The sequence below is a fragment of the Podarcis liolepis genome (genome assembly GCF_965112155.1).
Source record: "Podarcis liolepis genome assembly, chromosome: 1".
Classification (NCBI taxonomy): domain Eukaryota; kingdom Metazoa; phylum Chordata; class Lepidosauria; order Squamata; family Lacertidae; genus Podarcis; species Podarcis liolepis.
Genome location: NC_139554.1, coordinates 32,152,570 through 32,172,773, shown reverse-complemented (window position 1 = coordinate 32,172,773; position 20,204 = coordinate 32,152,570). Strand labels below are relative to the sequence as shown.

Here is a 20,204-nt window from a genome sequence, read left to right as displayed (position 1 = left end):
TGCCCAAAAAAGGTTGGGAAACACTGTAATCTAACCCTGTGTAATGCTGGAAACACAACTAAGGAATCCCTGGCAGGTAGTCATCCTATCCCTGTTTAAAAGTCTCCAATGAAGGAGAGTCCATCACCTTCTCAGGTAGTCAATTCCATTGTCAAAACAGCTCTTGATGTCATGATCCTAAATCTCTCTTGTGGTTAGGCACCACCGGTTCAGACCATATAAGCAGATATGTGAAGTTAGGACTTCTTTCTCCAGTGTGTATCACTTTACGTGGTGCTTAAATTGCACATGCCATTTTAATGTCTGTTCACCCAGTTTAGGAAGAACCTATTAGAGTTCCTCACAATCCCTTTGTCCTGTTTGTTTTTGCCAACCTGAACAACTGGATGTCACCCCAAATCCAAATCATGATGAATAAGTTTAAAAAGCACTGCTTCCAATGCAGATTCCTGAAGGACTCTGCTTCTTCCATCTCTCCATTTGAAGAACTGTCCATTTATTCCTCTTCTCTGCTTCCTGTTTTATTTCCAGCAGTTACTGATCTGTAAGAGGACCTGTTCTCTTATCTCTGTTAAGCTTACCCAAGAGTCTTTGACGAGGTACTTTATCAAGAGCTTTTTGAAGTCCAAGCACATTGTGTGTACTGGATCACCCCTATTCACATGCTTCCAGATGCTCTCAAAGAGCTCTGAATCTTCTTGAGCAAGGCTTGTTCTTCTGTATACTATAATGTTATTTTTAATACATTTTCCACCAGTTTTCCTGGAACAGATGTTCAACTAACCTGCCTGTAATTTCCTGGATCCCTTCTTAAACATTGGTGTTACATTGACCACTTTCCAGTCCTCAAACACAGATACAGTACCAGTCTTAAGGACAAACTACACATTTTTGTTACAAGATCAGCAATTTGAGGTCTTTAAGAACTCTTAGTCGGGTGCCATCTGGATCAGGTGATCATTTTTATTTTGTCCATAATACCTTTGTGTCTTGTCACCACTATTTGCCTTAGTCCCTCAGAGTCCTTTCCTGAGAAAGTTAGTTCAGTTACAAGTGCTTGCCTTACATCTTTGGAAGCAAAAGCTTTTCTTTGATTTCCCTTTCTTCCATCTGCACACTTTGACACCCTTGTAGTCTAAAGGTCCAGCTGTTCCCTAGCTAGCTTCTACTTTTAATTTACATACTTTTTATTGCTAGCTGTAAATGCATTTTTAAATTTATTTATTTGGGGACATTCCTTGCCATCTGCTTGCTTTTTATTTTTTTGGCTGAAGTTTGTTTTCCTTTCCCCCCCTCATTTGGCCCATTTCCCCCCTGAAACATTCCTTCTTGAATCTAATAGCTTCCTTGAAGTTGCTCCTTGATTGCAGTGGCATCATCTTGGCCTAAGAATCATAGAATTGTGGAGTTGGAAGGCATCCCGGGGGTCATCTAGTCCCAGCCCCCTGCAATGCTGAAATCTCAACACATGGTCCCCCATCTAATTTGAAACCATACCGGACCTTCCTTCATTTTGCAAACGTGCTAGCAGTTTTATGTTGCACCTCCAGGAGAACCTTGGTGGTGTCTTTCCTGATCTAAGCTGCTATTATTGAGGTTTTGGATGATCCTAAAACATTCTGGGAAGATTTGACTTTCCTGACTTTCCCTTTCAAATTCCTTTTTAACAGTCCCCTAATTTTTTAGAAGCTTCTTTTTGAAGTCAAATGTGATGCGTTGAACTTTGGCAATTGTTCATTTTGCACATATATTGGATTCATTAGTGGCACAATGACTGTTCCCAATCACACCAGTTCTTGGATGCCCCTTAAGGGTCACTTCCTCCTCCATCAGTTCAGTGACCAGCTGATCTAGGACACAGTCATTTAGGGTATATATTTGTAGGTTTATGGTCGTAAGGTACTGATTTATTGATTTTATCTTTTTTTCTGTAGGACAAATATTCAGAAAGGAAAACTGGACATTTCTGATTTGACCTGGGAACAGAAGGAGAGTGTGCTGAGGCTACTCTTTGCAAAAATGAATGGGCTTAAACAACGGTAAAATCCTGTCTGTTACAGCGAGCAAGGGCTATAGAATCCTTAGGGTAGCTGCCTATTTTTCAGTTCAGCACTTGTTCGCCAAACAGAAACCCTTGAGAAATGGTCCACAAAAAGAATCATGCTCAAAGTGACTTACAACAAAAGTCAACATCATAGGAACAATTTCATAACAACATAATAAAACAACATAATAGCAAAATATAACAAATAAAAATCACAACATTTCAGTACTAATATAATAAGATGGCATTAACAAAGAATTTGCAATAGCAAAAAATAACAAGAGAGCTTGATAGTTTCTGCTTGATCCTAGAAACACCCCTCTCACGTGATCGCTCATAGTTCCTTTCCTGCAGCAACTTGCAGGGCTTCCTCTGGTGGTGTTGGGGGAGGAAATGTTGAAACTGGAACTTTCACTAGCTAAACCAGATTTTTTTGGAAGGAGGGGTTTGCAGAAAGTAAATACCATATTTTGCTTTTGATTGAATTAGAACCACTAGGCCTGAGACTGAGAAATTCTAGCTGCCCTGCTTTCCTAACATAAAGGTGAAGGGACCCCTGACCATTAGGTCGAGTTGTGGCCTACTCTGGGGTTGCGGCGCTCATCTTGCTTTATTGGCCGAGGGAGCCGGCGTACAGCTTCCAGGTCATGTGGCCAGCATGACTAAGCCGCTTCTGGCGAACCAGAGCAGCGCACGGAAATGCCGTTTACCTTCCCACTAGAGTGGTACCTATTTATTTACTTGCAGTTTGACGTGCTTTCGAACTGCTAGGTTGGCAGGAGCTGGGAACTGCTAGGTTGGCAGGAGCTCACCCCGTCGCAGGGATTTGAACCGCTGACCTTCTGATCGGCAAGTCCTAGGCTCTGTGGTTTAACCCACAGCACCACCCGCGTCCTTTCCTAGCATAGTCAGAACAAAAAAGAGACGTTAACTCCTGCAAGCGGAAGATGGAAGCTTCTGCAAGTCCTGCCTCCACTGCTGAAAAGGATGAATGCTACTGGATGTCGTCCTCTGTATTAGAGCAAGAATGCAAATAGGAAAGAGTAGCTTGGAAAAATATTTCTGTGTTCCTTTTTCTTGTACAGGTCCTAACTAGCTAATGGGGGAAATGGGTATCCAGACTTTATTAAGAAGTACTAAAATTTAAAATGACAGAATTATGAAGTATTTTCTCTAGTTTTGAAAATTTAAGCAGTGATTCGAATCCCACTTATCTGGCAATAAGTAGCAGTGAGCTCCATTGAATTCAGTGGGACTGACTTCTGAGTAGACATGGTTAGGCTCACAGCCTTAGTTACTAGTGCATTCTGACACATAGTATTGAAATAAAGTGCAAACTAACTTACTATTCAGGAGGAGAAAATGGAACAGAAGTTCAGGTGTGTAGATTCATTGCAGAGTCAATGATTTCCCCAAAGTTTTGCAGGGTCACAGAATAGCATTGACTCTGGGAGTTCTGGGCAGAGGAGAGACAAAATGCTTGATAACAGATCAGCAGTGTCTGCTTTCTTTTCATCCAACTCTCATCACAAGGAAAATTACAGAAATGGGAACTGAATGATTTTTGCTGTCATTTCTGTTTTATAGGAAATACGGTCAAGCTTTGGTTCCCATAACTCCAGACACAATAAATTTAGCAGAACCAAAGAACGCTGGGTAAGAGAATTTGCATTTATCTAGTGACTTAGTAGTTCTTTTTGTAGCACTGTCCCACTTTCCAGAAAGGGCAATGGTAGTTAGTACTAGCATGAGCAATTCCCATGTTACCCTGCCAGCATGGGAAGATCTATGCTGGCAGTGTCATGTAAGACAGACTAGGTCCAACTAAAAGCCACAGAAAATAAGGTAAGAATGCTTGTATTACTACATCTTCACTTTCTATCCTTCTGGATATATGTGGTGGAATTAGCATTACCTTTTCCAGCATGTTGTAGCTAGTTGTTCTGCATGTCTGACTTCTTCATTGAGTTTGATCAACACTCTCCCAGCAATTTACACAGTGAAAGAAAGGTAGATATGGAAGGTGGCCACAAAGGAAGAAAAAAGCAGGGGTGCTGAGAGATGGAGATGTAGACTCTAATTAGAGAAAAAAGAGACAAAGAAGTCCAATAGGATGCAGAGAGACCTGTGGAGGAGGGAGGGTAACAGATGGAGATGCAGAGGAAATAGGATGCAGAGGGCCTTCTGGCGATTCCCTTGCTGTGAGAAGCCAAGTTACAGGGAAGCAGGCAGAGGGCCTTCTCGGTAGTGGCAACCCGCCTTGTGGAGCGCCCTCCCACCAGATGTCAAAAACAACTACCAGACTTTTAGAAGACATCTGAAGGCAGCCCTGTTTAGGGAAGCTTTTAATGTTTGACGGACTATAGTATTTAAATATTTTGTTGGGCAGGGTATAAATAATAAATTATTATTATTATTATTATTATTATTATTATTATTATTATTATTATTTATTGAGTCATGCAGCTCTTTATTTAGAAAGAAAGAAAAACAGCTCAGGGCTACTTTATCCCCCACAGCTATGCTTTGTTCCAGAACATGGCATTTTAAAGGCACTGTATATACTCTTTCTTTCTCTTACACACTGAGAAATGCTTTTTTTCCTTGCAGGGGAACTGGGTTTATTATCTGTTTTCAATCTGGCCTACTTATCACCTCTTTGTTGACTTGCATGGGGTTTGGGGAAGTCCAGCAACTGATTTTCCTTCTCCGTGACGTTTGGGCAGCTATTAGGCTACCATTACTAGATCAGGGCAAGTGCCACAACTTGGTCTTGAAATTCTCATCCCTTCAGAGAAAGGAATGGGAACTCTTTGGAGTTCCAGCTAACAGCTGGCCTAAGGTAGACAGCTGCAAAATAGGTTGAAAATGGAGACAAGGGCACAGTGCCTCCAATGTGCATGGCGCTCCAATGTGCATTACCCACAGGAGGACATCCTTAGTATGGGCCAGGACCTTTGTTGTCAACTATCTAGGACATGGGTAGGCAAACTATGGCCTGGGGGCTGGATCGAGCCCAATCACCTTCTAAATCCAGCCCGCGGATGGTTCGGGAATCAGCATGTTTTTACATGAGTAGGATGTGTCCTTTAATTTAAAATGCATCTCTGGGTGATTTCTGGGGCCTGCCTGGTGTTTTTACATGAGTAGAATGCGTGCTTTTATTTAAAATGCATCTCTGGGTTATTTCTGGGGCATAGGAATTCGTTCATTATTATTTTTTTCAAAATATAGTCCGGCCCCCCACAAGGTCTGAGGGACAGTGGACCAGCCCCCTGCTGAAAAAATTTGCTGACCCCTGATCTAGGATCACCCCCACAAAGATCTAAGCACAGCAGAACAGTTTTCTGTGCAGGAGAGACAGTTCTATTAGGGGAAACGTCCCTAAAAGTGTGGTTGTGTTTGGGCCTATAGCCTAAATGTGAAAAGGGGTTAAATTTGCTGCTGAAATCTTGAGTACAATTGAGATGGAAAGTGTAATACACTCAGGGCAATTGTTAGGCTTATCTGGATGAATGTATGTGCTAATGCTGATCTTTTCTTACTGTCTTTCCATTACAGCACTGATGATACAATTCCTGTCTATGCTTTCATCACTCAGCAGGCACCACTATCGGAGTCACCTCGTAAAGGATCATCCCTTCCAGATATTCAGGTTATACCACCACAATCCAACTAAGATGGCTGCTAATCAAGAAAAATATATAATGAAAGCCACCTTTCTTCATGGGCTCCAGGTCTATCAGGCAAATAATGCTGCAGTGATGAAATTCAAATGTTTTCTATACATTTCAATTTACTACTTCAGTTATTATTTCAAGGCAACTTGACATACTTTTTAAAAAATTCACTAATGCTTTCTTGCAAGATGGAATCCTATATCTTGGTAACATTTGTTTCATTTTAAAGTCTTTGTATTGTATAACTGTATTCTGAAATAAAAAATGAGGGCATTTCGTTCAAAGCCCTTTTTGATAAGGTGAAACTTTCTGATTTTTGCCTTAATTCAATACAAAGTTTTAGCTTGCTGAAGTCAATGGGTTCAAGGGGATTTGTGCTATTAGATTGTTTTCCTGAAGAAAATCAGAAGGATTCTGAATTTAATAGCCATTTATTCATGATTAACACCAATGTAAGACACAACATACAGAGTATTAATCAATTCAATTATTCATTACCATTTTCAGTTTAAGCGCTTGCTGGTTACAAAAGGCAGAATATCAAATGAGTCCAATTTGTTTCATTAGACAACTTAAAAAATCACTGCATGGTTTCAAAGTGGAAGAAAGGACTTTGAGCATTTTTTTTATGCCACTAACATCCCTATGAAGCCAGATAGTTTATCCCTCCCTATCCCATGACTGCATCACGCACAGCTAACCTATGCAGAACACACTGCTGTGCAATTCAAGGTGTCATCTCAAGTTGCATGTACTCCCACTATGCAGGACTGCCTTTAAATAGCCCTAGAATCGACAATTCTCCTTTGCACTAGTGTAATGGGAAGTAATATCCCAGTGAAAGCTAGACTGATAGAACCAATTGCACCTTTATGAAGGCTTATTATTTTTGACACCATGATGGTCTAGCAGCCCCAGAAGCAAAGATCACACATGTTTTGGTTCCAAAAATATTTAGTGCATAAATAAGGTATAGGCACATTGCTGTGTTAAGGTAGAAAATCTGTCCGCTTTAAAGCAGCTTGCATGCTGTTTCCATGCATCATGGGAACTAAAGTTCCCACTGGTAAGTTTTCACTGTCTCTTTGCAGCAGCTATTTCCTATGTGTGAGATTCTTGGAGACTACTTATTAAAGTCGAGTACCTGCACATTTACTGCTCAATCCTGTAATGAGTAAATCTGTTTCTCTGAAGTATCCAAAGTTTATTGTGGGGGAAAGCTGAATTAGATTCTGACAGCAGGACATACCAGCTGTGAACAGAGAAACAGCAGTAACTGCAGCAATTGATTCTTAAACACTAACATCCCATGAAAAATAGAGTCTGGGTTCTCAGCACTGGGTTGCATGAGTGGGACAAAAGAAGCTGATTTTGTCTGTTTATACACAACAGATTATTTTCTCTAGAATTAAAGAAAATACCTTGGGTTAGCCAGTATGTAGATGAAAAAATATAAATTTTGTGTTAAAGGGCCCTGGCCAATTTGATTTTAAATGCAGAGCCTGAAATGAAGCAATCTTTGTTATTTCTAGGGCAACAATGGCAACAGGGAATATCCAAGAGCAGCTTGCATCAGTGGGTGAAGAATACTTTCAGCAGCATCTTGAGCAAATTTAACAAGGTGCTTTAGTTCCCCATGGTTGGCATAACGACGGCAGGCTTGGCATCAGTAGCATCTTCTTCCTTCCACTGAGAAGTGATTGTCTTCAGCTGTGTGTAGAAATGTACCCCCTGAAAGAGACAAAGAGTCAGATGTTCATATCAGTTTGTGCTGCAGAGTCGCTGGTTTTAGTTTTAACCATAAGGCTGCAGGGGAACCTGCAGTCCTTTTGATTTCATTGGACTCCCAAATTTATTAGCCCCAGGCAGCATGGCCCATGGCCAGGAATAATTAGAGTTGTCGTCTAGCAACTTCTGGAGTGCTATAGGTTCTTCACACCTGCCACGAGGCAAAATATATTTTCCCTGGAAAGTTCCTGCACATTTTCTCTTCTTGTCAGAAATACAGCATCCTGATAAGCCCTTCCTTTGTCTATCTCCTACAAGTTTTCTTTCCTTCCTTGGCTCCTCCTGGCTTGCTGCAGCAGCATGTATCATTACATATATATATATATATATATATATATATATATATATATATATATATATATATATATATATATAGATGCTGCACCCCCCTGCAATCCCTACACAGATCTGGCTGGCACAGGGCACAAAACCACAGCTCGCCCCTATACACGAAGCCAAGCCAGAGCACAACTAAGTGCAGTACAGCCATCTTCTCAGAAAAACTCTTCACAAGCTCAAGAGGTCAAGACACGAAAGCTTTAGCAACTAATCCACACCTAATGACCCACCTAAGTGGTACTCAGAATATCACTCAAGAAATCACTCAAGATATCCCTCAAGTAATTAAAGAACAAAAGAAGAAAAGGCACACTAACCTGGGAACTTCCTCTCTGCCCAGAACGTTGGAGGCTATACACCACACCCCCTCAACAGTATTTATAGGAACTCAAACACTGAGATCCTGCTCTGTTCCAGTAACAAGAAGCCGAAAGCACCAGCCTGAAGATGACGAGTGAGACCTCGTCGAAACGTCGCCTAGACACCCCAACTCTTACACGGGAAGACACCCGAAGACACCAAAACCTGCATATATATATATATATATATATATATATGTAAAACCTTAATGGATTACCTGTTTGCCGTAGAAATTGGTGTCCCCCCTGAAAGACCCGCGAGAACCAGTGAAGGAGAACATTGGCAAAGGCACTGGAATTGGAACATTCACACCAATCTAAAGCAAAGCCAAAATTGATAATTTTATTATAAATCAAAGAAAATGCACAAATAAATCTAAAAAGAGTCAGGCTAGGCTCAAGGTAACCTGGATTCAAATCAATGCTCTATAGTCTCACTGGGTAAGCACTGAGCAGTTTCTTACTTTGTAACCTCAGGGCCAAAAAAGAAGAGAAAGAGAAAGCTTTTGCATTTTAAAAAACTTGCACGTTGAATGCAGTAATGCATTCAGCATCAGTTTGGTCCTCGGTTCGTTAATAAAATAGCCCTCAGTATCTCGTTGGTAGCATGGCAAATGGCTCCACAAAGGGAAAATGGGGCAAGTGTATTACATTCAGATGGCGATCTCTCAGTATGAAAGGCCACACAGGAAAGAGGACAAGGTTCTTGCACCTTTAGTGTTGGAGAGGGAATTTCCCAACCCTGCTATCCAACAATCTTTTCACTAAGAGATGCTAAAGATGGAATGTGGGACAGTCTGGATGTAGAGCATCTGCTCTGTCATGGAGCTATGATGGAGCTAAAACAGTATCCTGAGCTGTTCAGCACGAACCTCAACCTTTACATACCTGCCCAACATCTACTAAGTGAGAGTACTTCCGAGCAGTGGCACCATTGGTGGTAAAGATGGCTGTTCCATTCCCATAAGGATTTTTATTGATTATTTCAATTGCTTCATTCAGACTGTCTGCTTCCAGAACCACTAGAACTGGTCCAAAGATTTCCTCCTTATAGCAGGTCATATTGGGCTGTCAAGAAAGAAGCAACTTTTAATTGTACCGCACCTTAGATTCTGCAGAAATCTTGTTTCTGACACTTAACACAGAAACATCCTTTTCCTTCACAGGTCATCACCTCAAAGGACCCTTCTGTTCCTTTTGATGAAATGGCTACCACTCTAGGCTATCATCCCTCCCTCCAATATTGAACTCGGATGGTGACTGTTGCCAGGATTGTAACCAGACGGGGAGACTAAGAAACAAGAAGGAGGCTATCACCAAGCTTGGGAGGGGAGAACCCCAAGGTTTGCAGAAGTACATAAAAAAGAGAACCACCACCTAATGCAGGGGGTTGGGGAGGAAACCAACGAAAAGCAAGAGGTCTGAATATACTCAGTAGGCAAGAAATGTAGATGAACAATGGAAAGAGGGGGGAAATGGGATTCTTCTCTCAACAACTTCACAGTGGACTGGCAGGACGGAATGAAGTGAGGTTGCAAAATGTATTGTAGTCTTGTGATCCCTACAATGACCCCAGTGAAAAGTATTCATTTATTAAACAGATTTTATCCCATCTTAGAGCATATTGCCTCGCAAGATGCTTCGCAAACATAAACATTTGAAAGGCACATTGAAACATCAGATACAACCAATAAATGCCACGTTGCACAATTGTTCAAATGCCAGTCACATCTAAGGCATTCAAAAATATGCCAATTTATCATTTTTTTATTCAGGGAAAGGCTCTCCAGCGCATTCCAGCCTTTATTATTCCTTATCCATCCATTCCCATATATTCACCAAACATCATTCTTGAACTTCACCACTTTTTGACTACTATTCCACATTCTAGCCACAGCTCACTTCAATAGCCAGGTATCGGGACATTTGCAACATTTCACTATGGCACAAAATATAGCTGTGGGCCAACACCAGTCTTTTGAAGACCAAAGGGAAGGCTACCTCTTGGAACATGCTGGATCAATGTTCATGTCTTCCTTAGTTTTAAGGTGTTTTAATTTGCACCTGCTGATCAGTACATCAGCTCACCTTGACCTTCGCAAGGATTGTCGGTCCAACAAAATTGCCATTTTCAAAACCTTTCACTCTGATATTTCGTCCATCAAGAAGGATGCTAGCTCCCTCCTTTGCTCCACTGTCAATCAGTTGACAGACACGCTCTTTGGCCTGGGGACTGATCAGCGGCCCCAGATCTGCTCCAGGCTGGTCTCCTATGACAAGACACAAAACCTGCTCAAATCCTAAACTCTTCTTTTTAAACACCTAACAAAAATCAAGCAATAAAGCAAGCAATGTCAACATAGGAAATTAAACATGGTCCTCATGATGCAGCCTTGTAACACTGCTACATGTTTAGCCCATCCAAGGCTAACTGTGCTCTTTAGCTTCAGTCACAGGTTTATTTTAATAGTGCCATATATTCTGATCCTTTTCAACGTAGCTAAGTAATTAGCTAGCCAGCTATGCAACTCTTAATTTTGGTGACAAGGCAGTGAAGTTCCATAAAGTGAACATGGTTTTTATTATAAGGTTAAATGCAATGAGCGTTCCGAGATCTTATTACATTATGAAAAAGCAGCGACTGACCCCACAAAGAAAGCAAATTTATTAGACACTTGAGAGGAACAATTTAATGGACAGAAGTTGCACTGATCATCTTCACGGCTCCAAAAATGAGCCTTTAACAAGCACATTACAACACACATTCTAATGCTCTAGATTAGACAACCTGTGGCTCTCCATGTGTTGCCCACATGTGTGGAGCCCAACAACATCTGGGAGGTGACAGGTTGCCCACTCTTTTTCTAGATCTGCAGAAATTGGATTGGATTAAAACAAATGCACCGGCACCTGCGTTAACTCGCAGCTTCTTGGCTCTCTCCACCAGTTCGGGCAGCCAGTTCCGAGCCTCTCCCACCAAGACTGCTGTGGATAATGCCATGCAACGTTGCCCAGCTGCTCCAAAAGCTGCTCCAACCAACTGATTCAGGGTGTTCTCCTTATTGGCATCTGGCATCACTACTCCATGGTTCTTGGCTCCCTAGAATGAAATGTACTTTTTTTTATTAAAATAAAAAGCTGAATACATATATATTAAGCAACAATAATCTTCAAACATCAGCTTAAATGGTCCCAGACCTTCAAGGAAAATGTGGCTGTTACACCAATGTAAAATCAGAACGAAAAAAGGTGCAAGGTGTCACAAAAAGTTTTTTGAGATTTTCTGCTAGATAATTAAGTGCTCCTGAATATATGGAGTATTTAAAGGTTTCGTGTTAACCATACTTAAAATGACTTTGAAGTTTGTCCTTTTTGACTGTAACATCAGAACTTCAGAAATACAATTCAGGACATTAAAATTATAGATTTTTTCCAGGATCATCAACAACTATCCTATAAACAGAGATGTCAAGTGGTGCATTATGTGGAGTTTTACCATATTGGCCTGCACTCTCTTGCCGTTCTTGGAACCCCTTTCATAGATATATTCTCCAGCCTGATTAGATCCTACAAAGCTGATTGCTTTGATATCAGGGTGATCACAAATAAAATTCACGGCTGAAAAAAGAAAAGAAAAACAAAACAAAACACTGTTCATTATATCTCATCACCGAAGAGCTCTCCATCTTTGTGCTGTGGCAACAATAACCTAAACAAATACACCAAATTTCTCCCTACATATATTAAGTAAAATAGAAACATCGTCACCCCTCCCCCCCACCTCTTTCCCCCTTTTCTCCCTAATGTCTCAACAAATGAAACTGATTTGTAAAAATGTTACATGGGGGGGGGGGCACGAGAGAGAGAGAGAGACATTGCACATACTTTTGTAAATCAAGAAAAACTTTAATAAAAATACATTTTAAAAAAAAATTAGCCAGATTTCTTCCTCTCTCACACTCCAATGTTCTCACAGAACATCCTTAAAACAAAAACACTCTCCCATTTGGGCTATCTACTTGGCTCACCAATCCTCACACCTTCTTTGTTCCCAGATCACTACACAAACACATGATCTGGACAAGCAAATAACCTGGTCACACTTGCAAATAGGGAAGACCAAGAGTGGTAAAAGGGGGAGATTTTTTTCTAGCCTTTCAAGGCATACCTCTTGAAGGAGTGGGGAATTTGCACCTGTGATTACCAGGATCAAAGTGGGAAAGATGGAGAAGGCACTTATTTTTAAACAGCTAAAAGAGAACACAAGCACCCAATCTTGGCTATATAGCACACCCCTGCCTGCATGATATCGACATGATATCAACCCCACTCTGCCCCTACACTACAGCCTTGGAGGCCTGCCCTGCATTTGTTATTGTTATTATTATCTTTTTATTAAATTTCTATACTGCCTTTCATCTGAGGATCGCAGGGCCGTTTACAATACAAAAACACAAGAATGCAGAACACCGTAACAAGCAAAAGCAATTCCCCCTCCCCAGTTTATGGGTTGTTTAATTAGCCAAAGGCCTGGAATAAGAGGAATGTTTTTGCCTTAAACATTCTGTAATGAATGGCGCCAGGCGAGCCTCCCCTGGAATTACCTGCGTGTTGTCCGTGGATGATGTTCAGTGTCCCATCGGGGGCTCCAGCATCCTGCAGCAGCTTTGCAAGAAACATGAGGGATCCCGGCACCCGCTCTGAAGGCTTCATCAAGAAAGTGTTCCCGCACACCATGGCCATGGGAAACATCCAGAGAGGAATCATGGCTGGGAAATTGAAAGGTGCTATGCCTGCGCACACTCCCAGAGGCAAGCGGTAGGTGTAAGTGTCCATATCTTTAGTGATGGAGGGAAGGGTCTCGCCCAGCATAAGGGATGTCACACTACAAGCATGTTCAACGACCTCTGCAACAAAGAACAGGGACTTCTCAGTTTCCAAATGCCCCTGGAAATGCTCTTTTCCATAGGTGGGTAAACTAAGGCCCGGGGGCTGGATCCGGCCAATCGCCTTCTAAATCTGGCCCTTGGGCGGTCTGGGAATCAGCGTGTTTTTGCATGAGTAGAATGTGTGCTTTTATTTAAAATGCATCTCTGGGTTATTTGTGGGGCATAGGAATTGGTTCATTCCCCCCCCAAAAAAATATAGTCTGGCCCCCCACAAGGTCTGAGGGACAGGGGCCTGCCTGGTCTTTTTACAGGAGCAGAATGTGTGCTTTTATTTAAAATGCATCTCTGGGTTATTTGTGGGGCATAGGAATTGGTTCATTCCCCCCCCAAAAAAATATAGTCTGGCCCCCCACAAGGTCTGAGGGACAGTGGACTGGCCCCTTGCTGCAAAGGTTTGCTGACCCCTGCAGTCTTTTCAATGTCCTCACAACCTGGTTAGCTTTTCCAGCTCCTTCACTATAACTCATACAATACAATCACCACCACCCAGAAATACTCCTTATTCCAACAGGGACAGGCAGCTGCTTGAGAATTACTTCGATTCAGATAATTAACGGGTGAGGTGGATTCATGTCCAAATGGAGACAGGAAGTATGGTAACGGGATTCTAGCATAAAGGAATACTGTCAGTATTATCAGAAAGATATCAGAAAGGAAAACAAAGCTCTTAGCATTTCAGAATATACTCGAAATATACAAAGCGAAAAAAGCAGAAGTGTTGTTTAAAATTCACAGAATACTTAGAATTCCTTCTTGGAAGGTTACAGAAGGGGCTATCCTCCCAAGGCCCTAGAACGTCTAGTACTCAGAAGTATTCTGCTCTTCCCTCAGCCCGTGAAAAGCCATTTTCTATGTACAGCAAGAGGTGCCGGCAGCTTACGGAGGCCTCGAAACACATCTCCCTCAGCATCAGCCAGGGTCTTCCCTTGCTCTAAGGTGATCAGTTTTGAAATTTCTTTCTGGTGATTAAAAAAAAGAAAAGAAAAGGTAATGAGAATTCCTGAAACCGAGAAAAGGGAAACTCAATAAAGGTGGAAATAAAGCTCATCTACTGAACCAGAAGGCAAGAAGCAAGATTTACTGTGCTGCAGGAGGCCAAGTGCAATAGTAGGGAAAAGCCACTCTGCACATGAGTAATCACCACCCTGCTCCCATCTTATTCCTGGCTGTACGCAGCTGGTGGATGGGTCATTTGGATCACTCAGAATGAGAATAAAATGCAATTTTGCAAAAGAAGAAGAAGTCTTAAAGACTAATAATGTTATTCTGGCATAGGTTTTCAAGGACTACAGTTCACTTCATCCTGTTTCTAGGCAGGCTATGAACTCTATGTAGAGCAAGATAACATACCTCCTGAACAGGGTAAAATTATTTAATGTGAGAAGAGGCTTGTACACTTTATTTTGCTCATTTCTGTAACGATTTTGTAGGGAAGGCTATCTTAATTCCCATTTTATAGCCAAGGGCCAAGGGCTATAAAATGATTGTTTTTTCAATCAGGCGTTATACTAATTTTATTAAACAAATAATAAAATTAGTATAACGCCTGATTGAAGAAAAAACCCCACCACAAAGCATTTTACAAGAATAAATCAATAACATTATCAGGACCCACAGTTTAAAAATAACTGTTCAAAACACACACAGTCTGGTCAGTCCAGTTCCTCACCAGATTGTCTTTGATGAGCTGTTGGTATCGCAAGAAGACTTGCTGCCGACTCAGAATGGATGTCTCAGCCCAGTTTGGTAGAGATTTCTTGCACGAAGCCACTGCTGCTTCCATCTCACTTTGTGTAGCTTTGGGGACACGACCAACCACTTCATTGGTGGCCTGTTAGAATAGTAACACCAAAAAATGGTCATTATAAGTGTGCCACCGCCTCAGGATTGCCTTAACATAGGAATACACAGATTGTGGCTAAATTTCAGGGCCAACTATTATCTTCTAGGAGCTAGTTGCAAAGTCCAGTCCAGCCCAACCTCAATTTCAGTGGGTCACTCTCCCAAGTAAGGATATTTAAGTTTACAGCCTTAAATTCATGATAAACTGAGCAATCCTAACCCCTGACGTGCAGGGAGTGGTAGAATGCTGTGGCCATTCCTGCAGTCCATGACAGCTGGGATGGAAGTTTATTATTTCTTTGCACAATACCCACCCAATACCCATTACAAGGGTTGGGACAACCAGAACCCGGAAACAATAAGTGAAATGGCTCCAAATCTGCTGCAACAGACTTCCATGTCCTGTGCAAACAGAAAAGGCTTAGCTGATTATGAACTTTCTTCTTTGAAGGCACTAATCAAGGAAGGGTGTCATCTCTAATATATAGAAATGGGATTTCTTGAGAATCCAAGATGGGGATGAATAGCAAACGTTTGAGTCTCAGCTGCAAAGTTGCCACGTCTCTGAATAGATCAGCAGGGGAGGAAAAGGGAATGCAGCATGCTTTGCTAACAGCACATGAACTCATGCCTGACAATCAGGGATTTATTTTAGGGACTGTGGTAGATGACCCTTGCTCTGAAAAACGTGGTGAAAATTAAAGGGTTTGGGAAATCAGACCAGACCAAATCTCATTAAATCATATACAGACGGTTGGGGGTCTGCTAACTGGGCCCAATCTGCCTTGGTCGACTTTACTAAAACAAAACTCTACAAGAGAGAAAAACTCCCAATAATTACACAGATTAAAATAGCTCAGAAAGTAAGAAAACATTAAGCACAAACTTAAGCTAATTAACACATACGCTTACATTTAAATCTCAATAGTCTGAGCAAGATGCTGTCAAAAGCCCAAATAAATGCTGACCGCTGGCTGGCTGTGGAGAGATCCCACCAATCCAGGTTTTATGGGAACTTAGACAATGGGTGTTTACCTCTTCCACCCCAGTTACTGTACCTTGTGACACTGTCCTTGAAGCCTTAACAGGAGACATCTGTATGCAAGCTCATTATTTTTGAGGTTCTAACCCATTCCCACAAACCAGTCTTAAAAGGGGCGATATCACCACAGAGACACACGGCTTTAAAGTTGCCAGACTAGCCTCCACATAAAATCTGTTGTAGTTTGCCCCACTAGGAGGACTCAGGAGTACATTAAACAAAATAATGTCAGTGATTATGTACCTGCACTTAGTGTCTGAAATCTTAAGCCAGGGATGGGGAACTCATAGCCTTCTGGATGTTACTGTCAACTCTCATCAGCCCCAGTCAGAATGGTCAATAGTCAGGGATGATGGGAGTTGTAGTCCAGCGACATCCAGAGGACCACATGTCCTCTAAGCTCACTGCTTTAAGTTCCAGCCAAACAACTTTATTCCTCTGCCGGTGATAAATTGGACCACATGACAGCTTATGCAGAAAGACGTTTTAAATTTCAAGCTAAAGACAGCTTTGGAATTCAGACTACTGAAGAAATTCCATTTTAAAGCGTTGCTCCTGAGTGCCTGTTCCTTCTTACACTGGTCAACTGCACAATCCAACCCTTTCCTGCCTCAAAGAAGAAAAGCACAAAAGAAAAAGGAAGTTTACTTACTGGGTTGTGAATATCAATCCATTCATTACTTTTGGAATCAACAAATTTGCCATCGATGAACAGCTTGGTTGTTGGCTGCAGAGTACAAAGGGTTGGTCAGTGCCAGAGTTTATCTGAATGCTGAAATACCAATCAAGCTAAACTCTTCCACATACTTAACATAAGGATTAAGTATCAATTCTTTTTTCCTTTCTCTCCCTCTAATTCTCTTCACGGAGCTGCAGTCATTTATCCACATTTATCTGCAACCAAAGTTAATGAATACTGCCAGAAAAGTGGGTTGAGAATTTGCAATCCACAAGATTGTTTAAAGCCAATATGCTTGCAACTGAAACTTTATTTTGGAAGAAACCGACTCACCACTGAAGATGAATAGGAGGATGAAAAATGCCAATTTGCCTTCCTCTGGATCTACAAGATGGAAAAAACAGGAACACAGAACTTACTGAGCAGCACAGCTACAATTTTCTGTGAAGACATTCAGCTACCCTAAATTCACCCAAGGCTGTGCCAGGAACAGTCAACGTATTCACTCATTTTCAAACTGCCATAATTTACTATTGCTTTGTGTCATATGCAAATTTGTGTTCTCTTTTGCAGGTGGAGTAGAGCGCCAAAGACTGAACTGGGGCCACACGTAAGTATTAATATGCCTGATAAACATGGAGAAATGAAGGCCCTGAAAAAAGACTGGGAAAATTGAGGGGCAGGGGAGAATGTTTTTCTGTTTTTCCCAAAGTCTGTTTTTTTCTTATGGCTTTCTCCCCAAATAAATAGAAAAAAATCTAGGTTGCGGGGAATGGATTATGAAGTCATTTCTTTTAGAACGATGAATGAAATGTTTAAGAAAATATGTTCCTATATTTAGTCCTCCAAAATGATATCTAGAAATGATGTAACAGGAACACTTTTTTGTAAGACTATGTACAGGATCAGATCATTACAATTCCTGTACACAAAGGACAGGCAAATCCTGAGTTGTAGACAGAGAACAACCCAAAATACAGTCGTAAGATGCATTTCTGTGGAAGGAATTCAACATCATGCTATGGTGATTGTTGTCAGTGCAAGCATTTTGGCTTGCCAGACAAAATTATCCCCCCTCTGCTCCCCTGTGCACTGTTGCAGGAGTTCTCTTGAACCCCTCCCCCCTCCACAAGCCAATTTCAGGTGGCATCGAGTGGTGTACGGGAAGGAAAGTCCTTGCCCAGAGCTTCTGCTGATGAAACTCATTAGCTGAATCCCACCCAAAAGGAAAGGGTAGAGAAGCTTGTTTCAATCCATGCAAGCCTTCAGTTTTTAGACACCCATGATAAATATGACACGTAATAAGAATAATTCTTATTTGAAACATACATTTATGCTTATGAGGTTTGGGGAGAAAGTACCTACTAGACTGTATAAATATTACCTTTGGGGGGAAAGCTAGCATTGTCAGAAGATATTATTATTTTAAATTATCTATCTACTACATGGAATTTGACAACTGGTCAACGTAAATAGATTCTCCACACCCTCACTACTGCTAAGATACTGATATTGATAGAAGAGATGTCAACTGTTGCAAAATACAAATGGAGAGCTTATAGACATAGACTGCATATGGACAAATATTGTTACTTGGAAAACATTTATAAAAAATATAGTAGGTTATAAATAAATGTATATGTATTGGAATATTAATTTCATTTATAGACCTTTGTGTTATATATGTATAGAATTATATGGGTTTTTGTATTTTTATGCACCTTTTCTTTTCCTTTTTTTCACTTTATTTTGTTCATCTGAAATATGTTCAATTAAAAATTAAAAAGTCCAAAATAAATATGATTGCAACATAATCCATAGCTTCTCAACCACGATTCTTGCTCACCTGAGATATGGATATACAGTGGTACCTCGGAAGTCAAACGGAATCCATTCTGGAAGTCCATTCAACTTCCCAAATGTTCGGAAACCAAGGCACAGATTCGGATTGGCTGCAGGAAGCTCCTTCAAAATTGTCAGGAGAAGGAACTTCCTATGTACGTTTAAGCCATTTGCAAATATTCCCTTGGGTTTGCACGACTAAGTTTCTCCATAGCACTCATTAATCACAGCTCTGACTTCCTACCTTTCAGAGCTTTTAGCCAATGAGTGAGCGGGCTCCTATCTCACAAAGCAATTCCTTCAAACGTTCCTTGCACATTTTGCTTTTGTTCTACAAGGGCAAGAGATTATTTTATGTTTAAAGGAACTCAAAGTCTGGGCCTGATACAGCTGTACCCCCCTGCCTGGACTCCCAGCGAGGGCCCTGTATCCATTTGTCATAGAAAGCCAAAAAGGTTTATGTCTTTTTCCCCTTCTCCAAACTTCTTCACTGTCTCTTTCAAAGCTCCATAGATGAAACTGTAGTAAGGAACCTGCAAGATTTCCCAGTGTGCATTTCATTTGGAACTACAGCATGTCACACAGTTGTAGAGGGCAGTAACCAATTCAGTAGTCATTTCAAACACAACTCGTGGTTAATTAAGATCTACAACACATATGTTAATTCTGTACTGAGACAAGTTTACTCTGGTTGTAAGTCGCTTTGGGGTTGCCCCAGGGTTGCAATTGACAAATAAACAAGCAAATACTCTGCAAGGCAATTAGAGAGTTGAACTGCCATGTATGAACGGATCCCTGTATGTACTTGGCCCCATAATCACAGAGCGGTGTGTGTTCAAGGCGGCTATACACACTTACCATGGAGGAATTTAGCAGAACTAGCCTCCAGGTAAATAGGCATAGACCAGCGTGCACTGCATACATTCAACAGTGCTTTTTGGAGAAGTACAATCTAAAGCAAGGGTGGGCAGAAGATAAGCCCACCAGCCAGTTTTCCGTGGGATTCTTCTTGCAATGGGCTCCTGTCTGCATGGATCCCGGTCTGATCCTACAACACGCTTTGCGATGTCCTGAGGCGGCTTATGTACACTCAGGGATAACTGAAAGCAAAGGGGAGCGATTGCACCTTCGCCTTTCAGAAATCCCGAGTGTATCCCCGCTTCGCACGTGAGAAAGCAAGCGGGTCCACCCACTCAAGGCTGAAGTTCGCTGGCTCCTGCGAAGCGATCCCCTTCGCAAGCCAGATTTCATCGCCTTTTGCAAGGGGGGCGGAGCGAGTGCGGTGGGACGAGAGTCGATCCCGCTCCAGGGGTGTGTGTGTAAATTATCCCCCTGCCCGCTCGCCCGTATGTGTGCTTGGGAGTATTCAGGAGGGCAGTTGAAATGGAGGAAGGGGCAAGATCTCCCGCCTCCCGCGGACCCGAAACCCCCAAAAGGAGCCCTCCCCATTCCCCCCACTCCAGTCTCTTTCGGGGCCGCTCCCACTCCAGCATGCAGTCTCACCCCGAGCCAGAGGCGCCGCCCTCCCTGAGACCCCCGAGCCGCAGTCACCGCCGCCATTCTGCCAGCGACCACCTGCCAAAAGGCGCCCCGCCCACCTCCAGCTCAACCATCGAACCCCGCCCGATCTTTGAGCTTGG

At 41.9% G+C, this 20,204-nt stretch overlaps 2 protein-coding genes across 3 annotated transcripts in view; one reads left to right on the top strand and one right to left on the bottom strand.

Moving 5' to 3' along the window:
- Positions 1-9,822, top strand: part of BBOF1 (basal body orientation factor 1) — an 18,630-nt gene extending 8,808 nt beyond the window's left edge. The window contains exons 9-12 of one of the 2 annotated variants that reach the window (XM_083508298.1): positions 1,935-2,039; positions 3,632-3,700; positions 5,606-5,699; positions 9,377-9,822. In XM_083508298.1, the coding sequence (XP_083364424.1) occupies positions 1,935-2,039; positions 3,632-3,700; positions 5,606-5,699; positions 9,377-9,457 (349 nt within the window). In that variant the 3' untranslated portion in view covers positions 9,458-9,822. Of the gene's footprint in view, positions 1-757; positions 954-1,934; positions 2,040-3,631; positions 3,701-5,605; positions 5,700-9,376 lie in introns of those variants that run through there. The other variant, XR_014527309.1, reaches the window with a different exon arrangement.
- On the bottom strand, positions 6,140-20,204 carry ALDH6A1 (aldehyde dehydrogenase 6 family member A1). The gene is made up of 12 exons (XM_083508571.1): positions 20,068-20,204; positions 17,056-17,106; positions 16,696-16,770; positions 14,829-14,990; positions 14,040-14,118; positions 12,815-13,117; positions 11,707-11,828; positions 11,121-11,310; positions 10,299-10,480; positions 9,099-9,278; positions 8,429-8,527; positions 6,140-7,455 (listed from the first exon to the last, which is right to left on the bottom strand). Exons 1-12 carry the CDS (start codon positions 20,122-20,124, stop codon positions 7,351-7,353), a joined length of 1,605 nt encoding a protein of 534 aa, XP_083364697.1. The 5' UTR covers positions 20,125-20,204; the 3' UTR covers positions 6,140-7,350.

Bases quoted from the DNA above. Each gene is read 5' to 3' on its own strand.
- ALDH6A1 (XM_083508571.1), bottom strand. From the start codon at position 20,124: ATGGCGGCGGTGACTGCGGCTCGGGGGTCTCAGGGAGGGCGGCGCCTC. The intron at 14,991-16,695 runs GTAAGTAAACTT...CTATTCTAACAG, and splicing joins GGATTGATATTCACAACCCA to GCCACCAATGAAGTGGTTGG. The intron at 13,118-14,039 runs GTAAGCTGCCGG...TCTTTGTTGCAG, and splicing joins AGATGTGTTTCGAGGCCTCC to AGGTCGTTGAACATGCTTGT.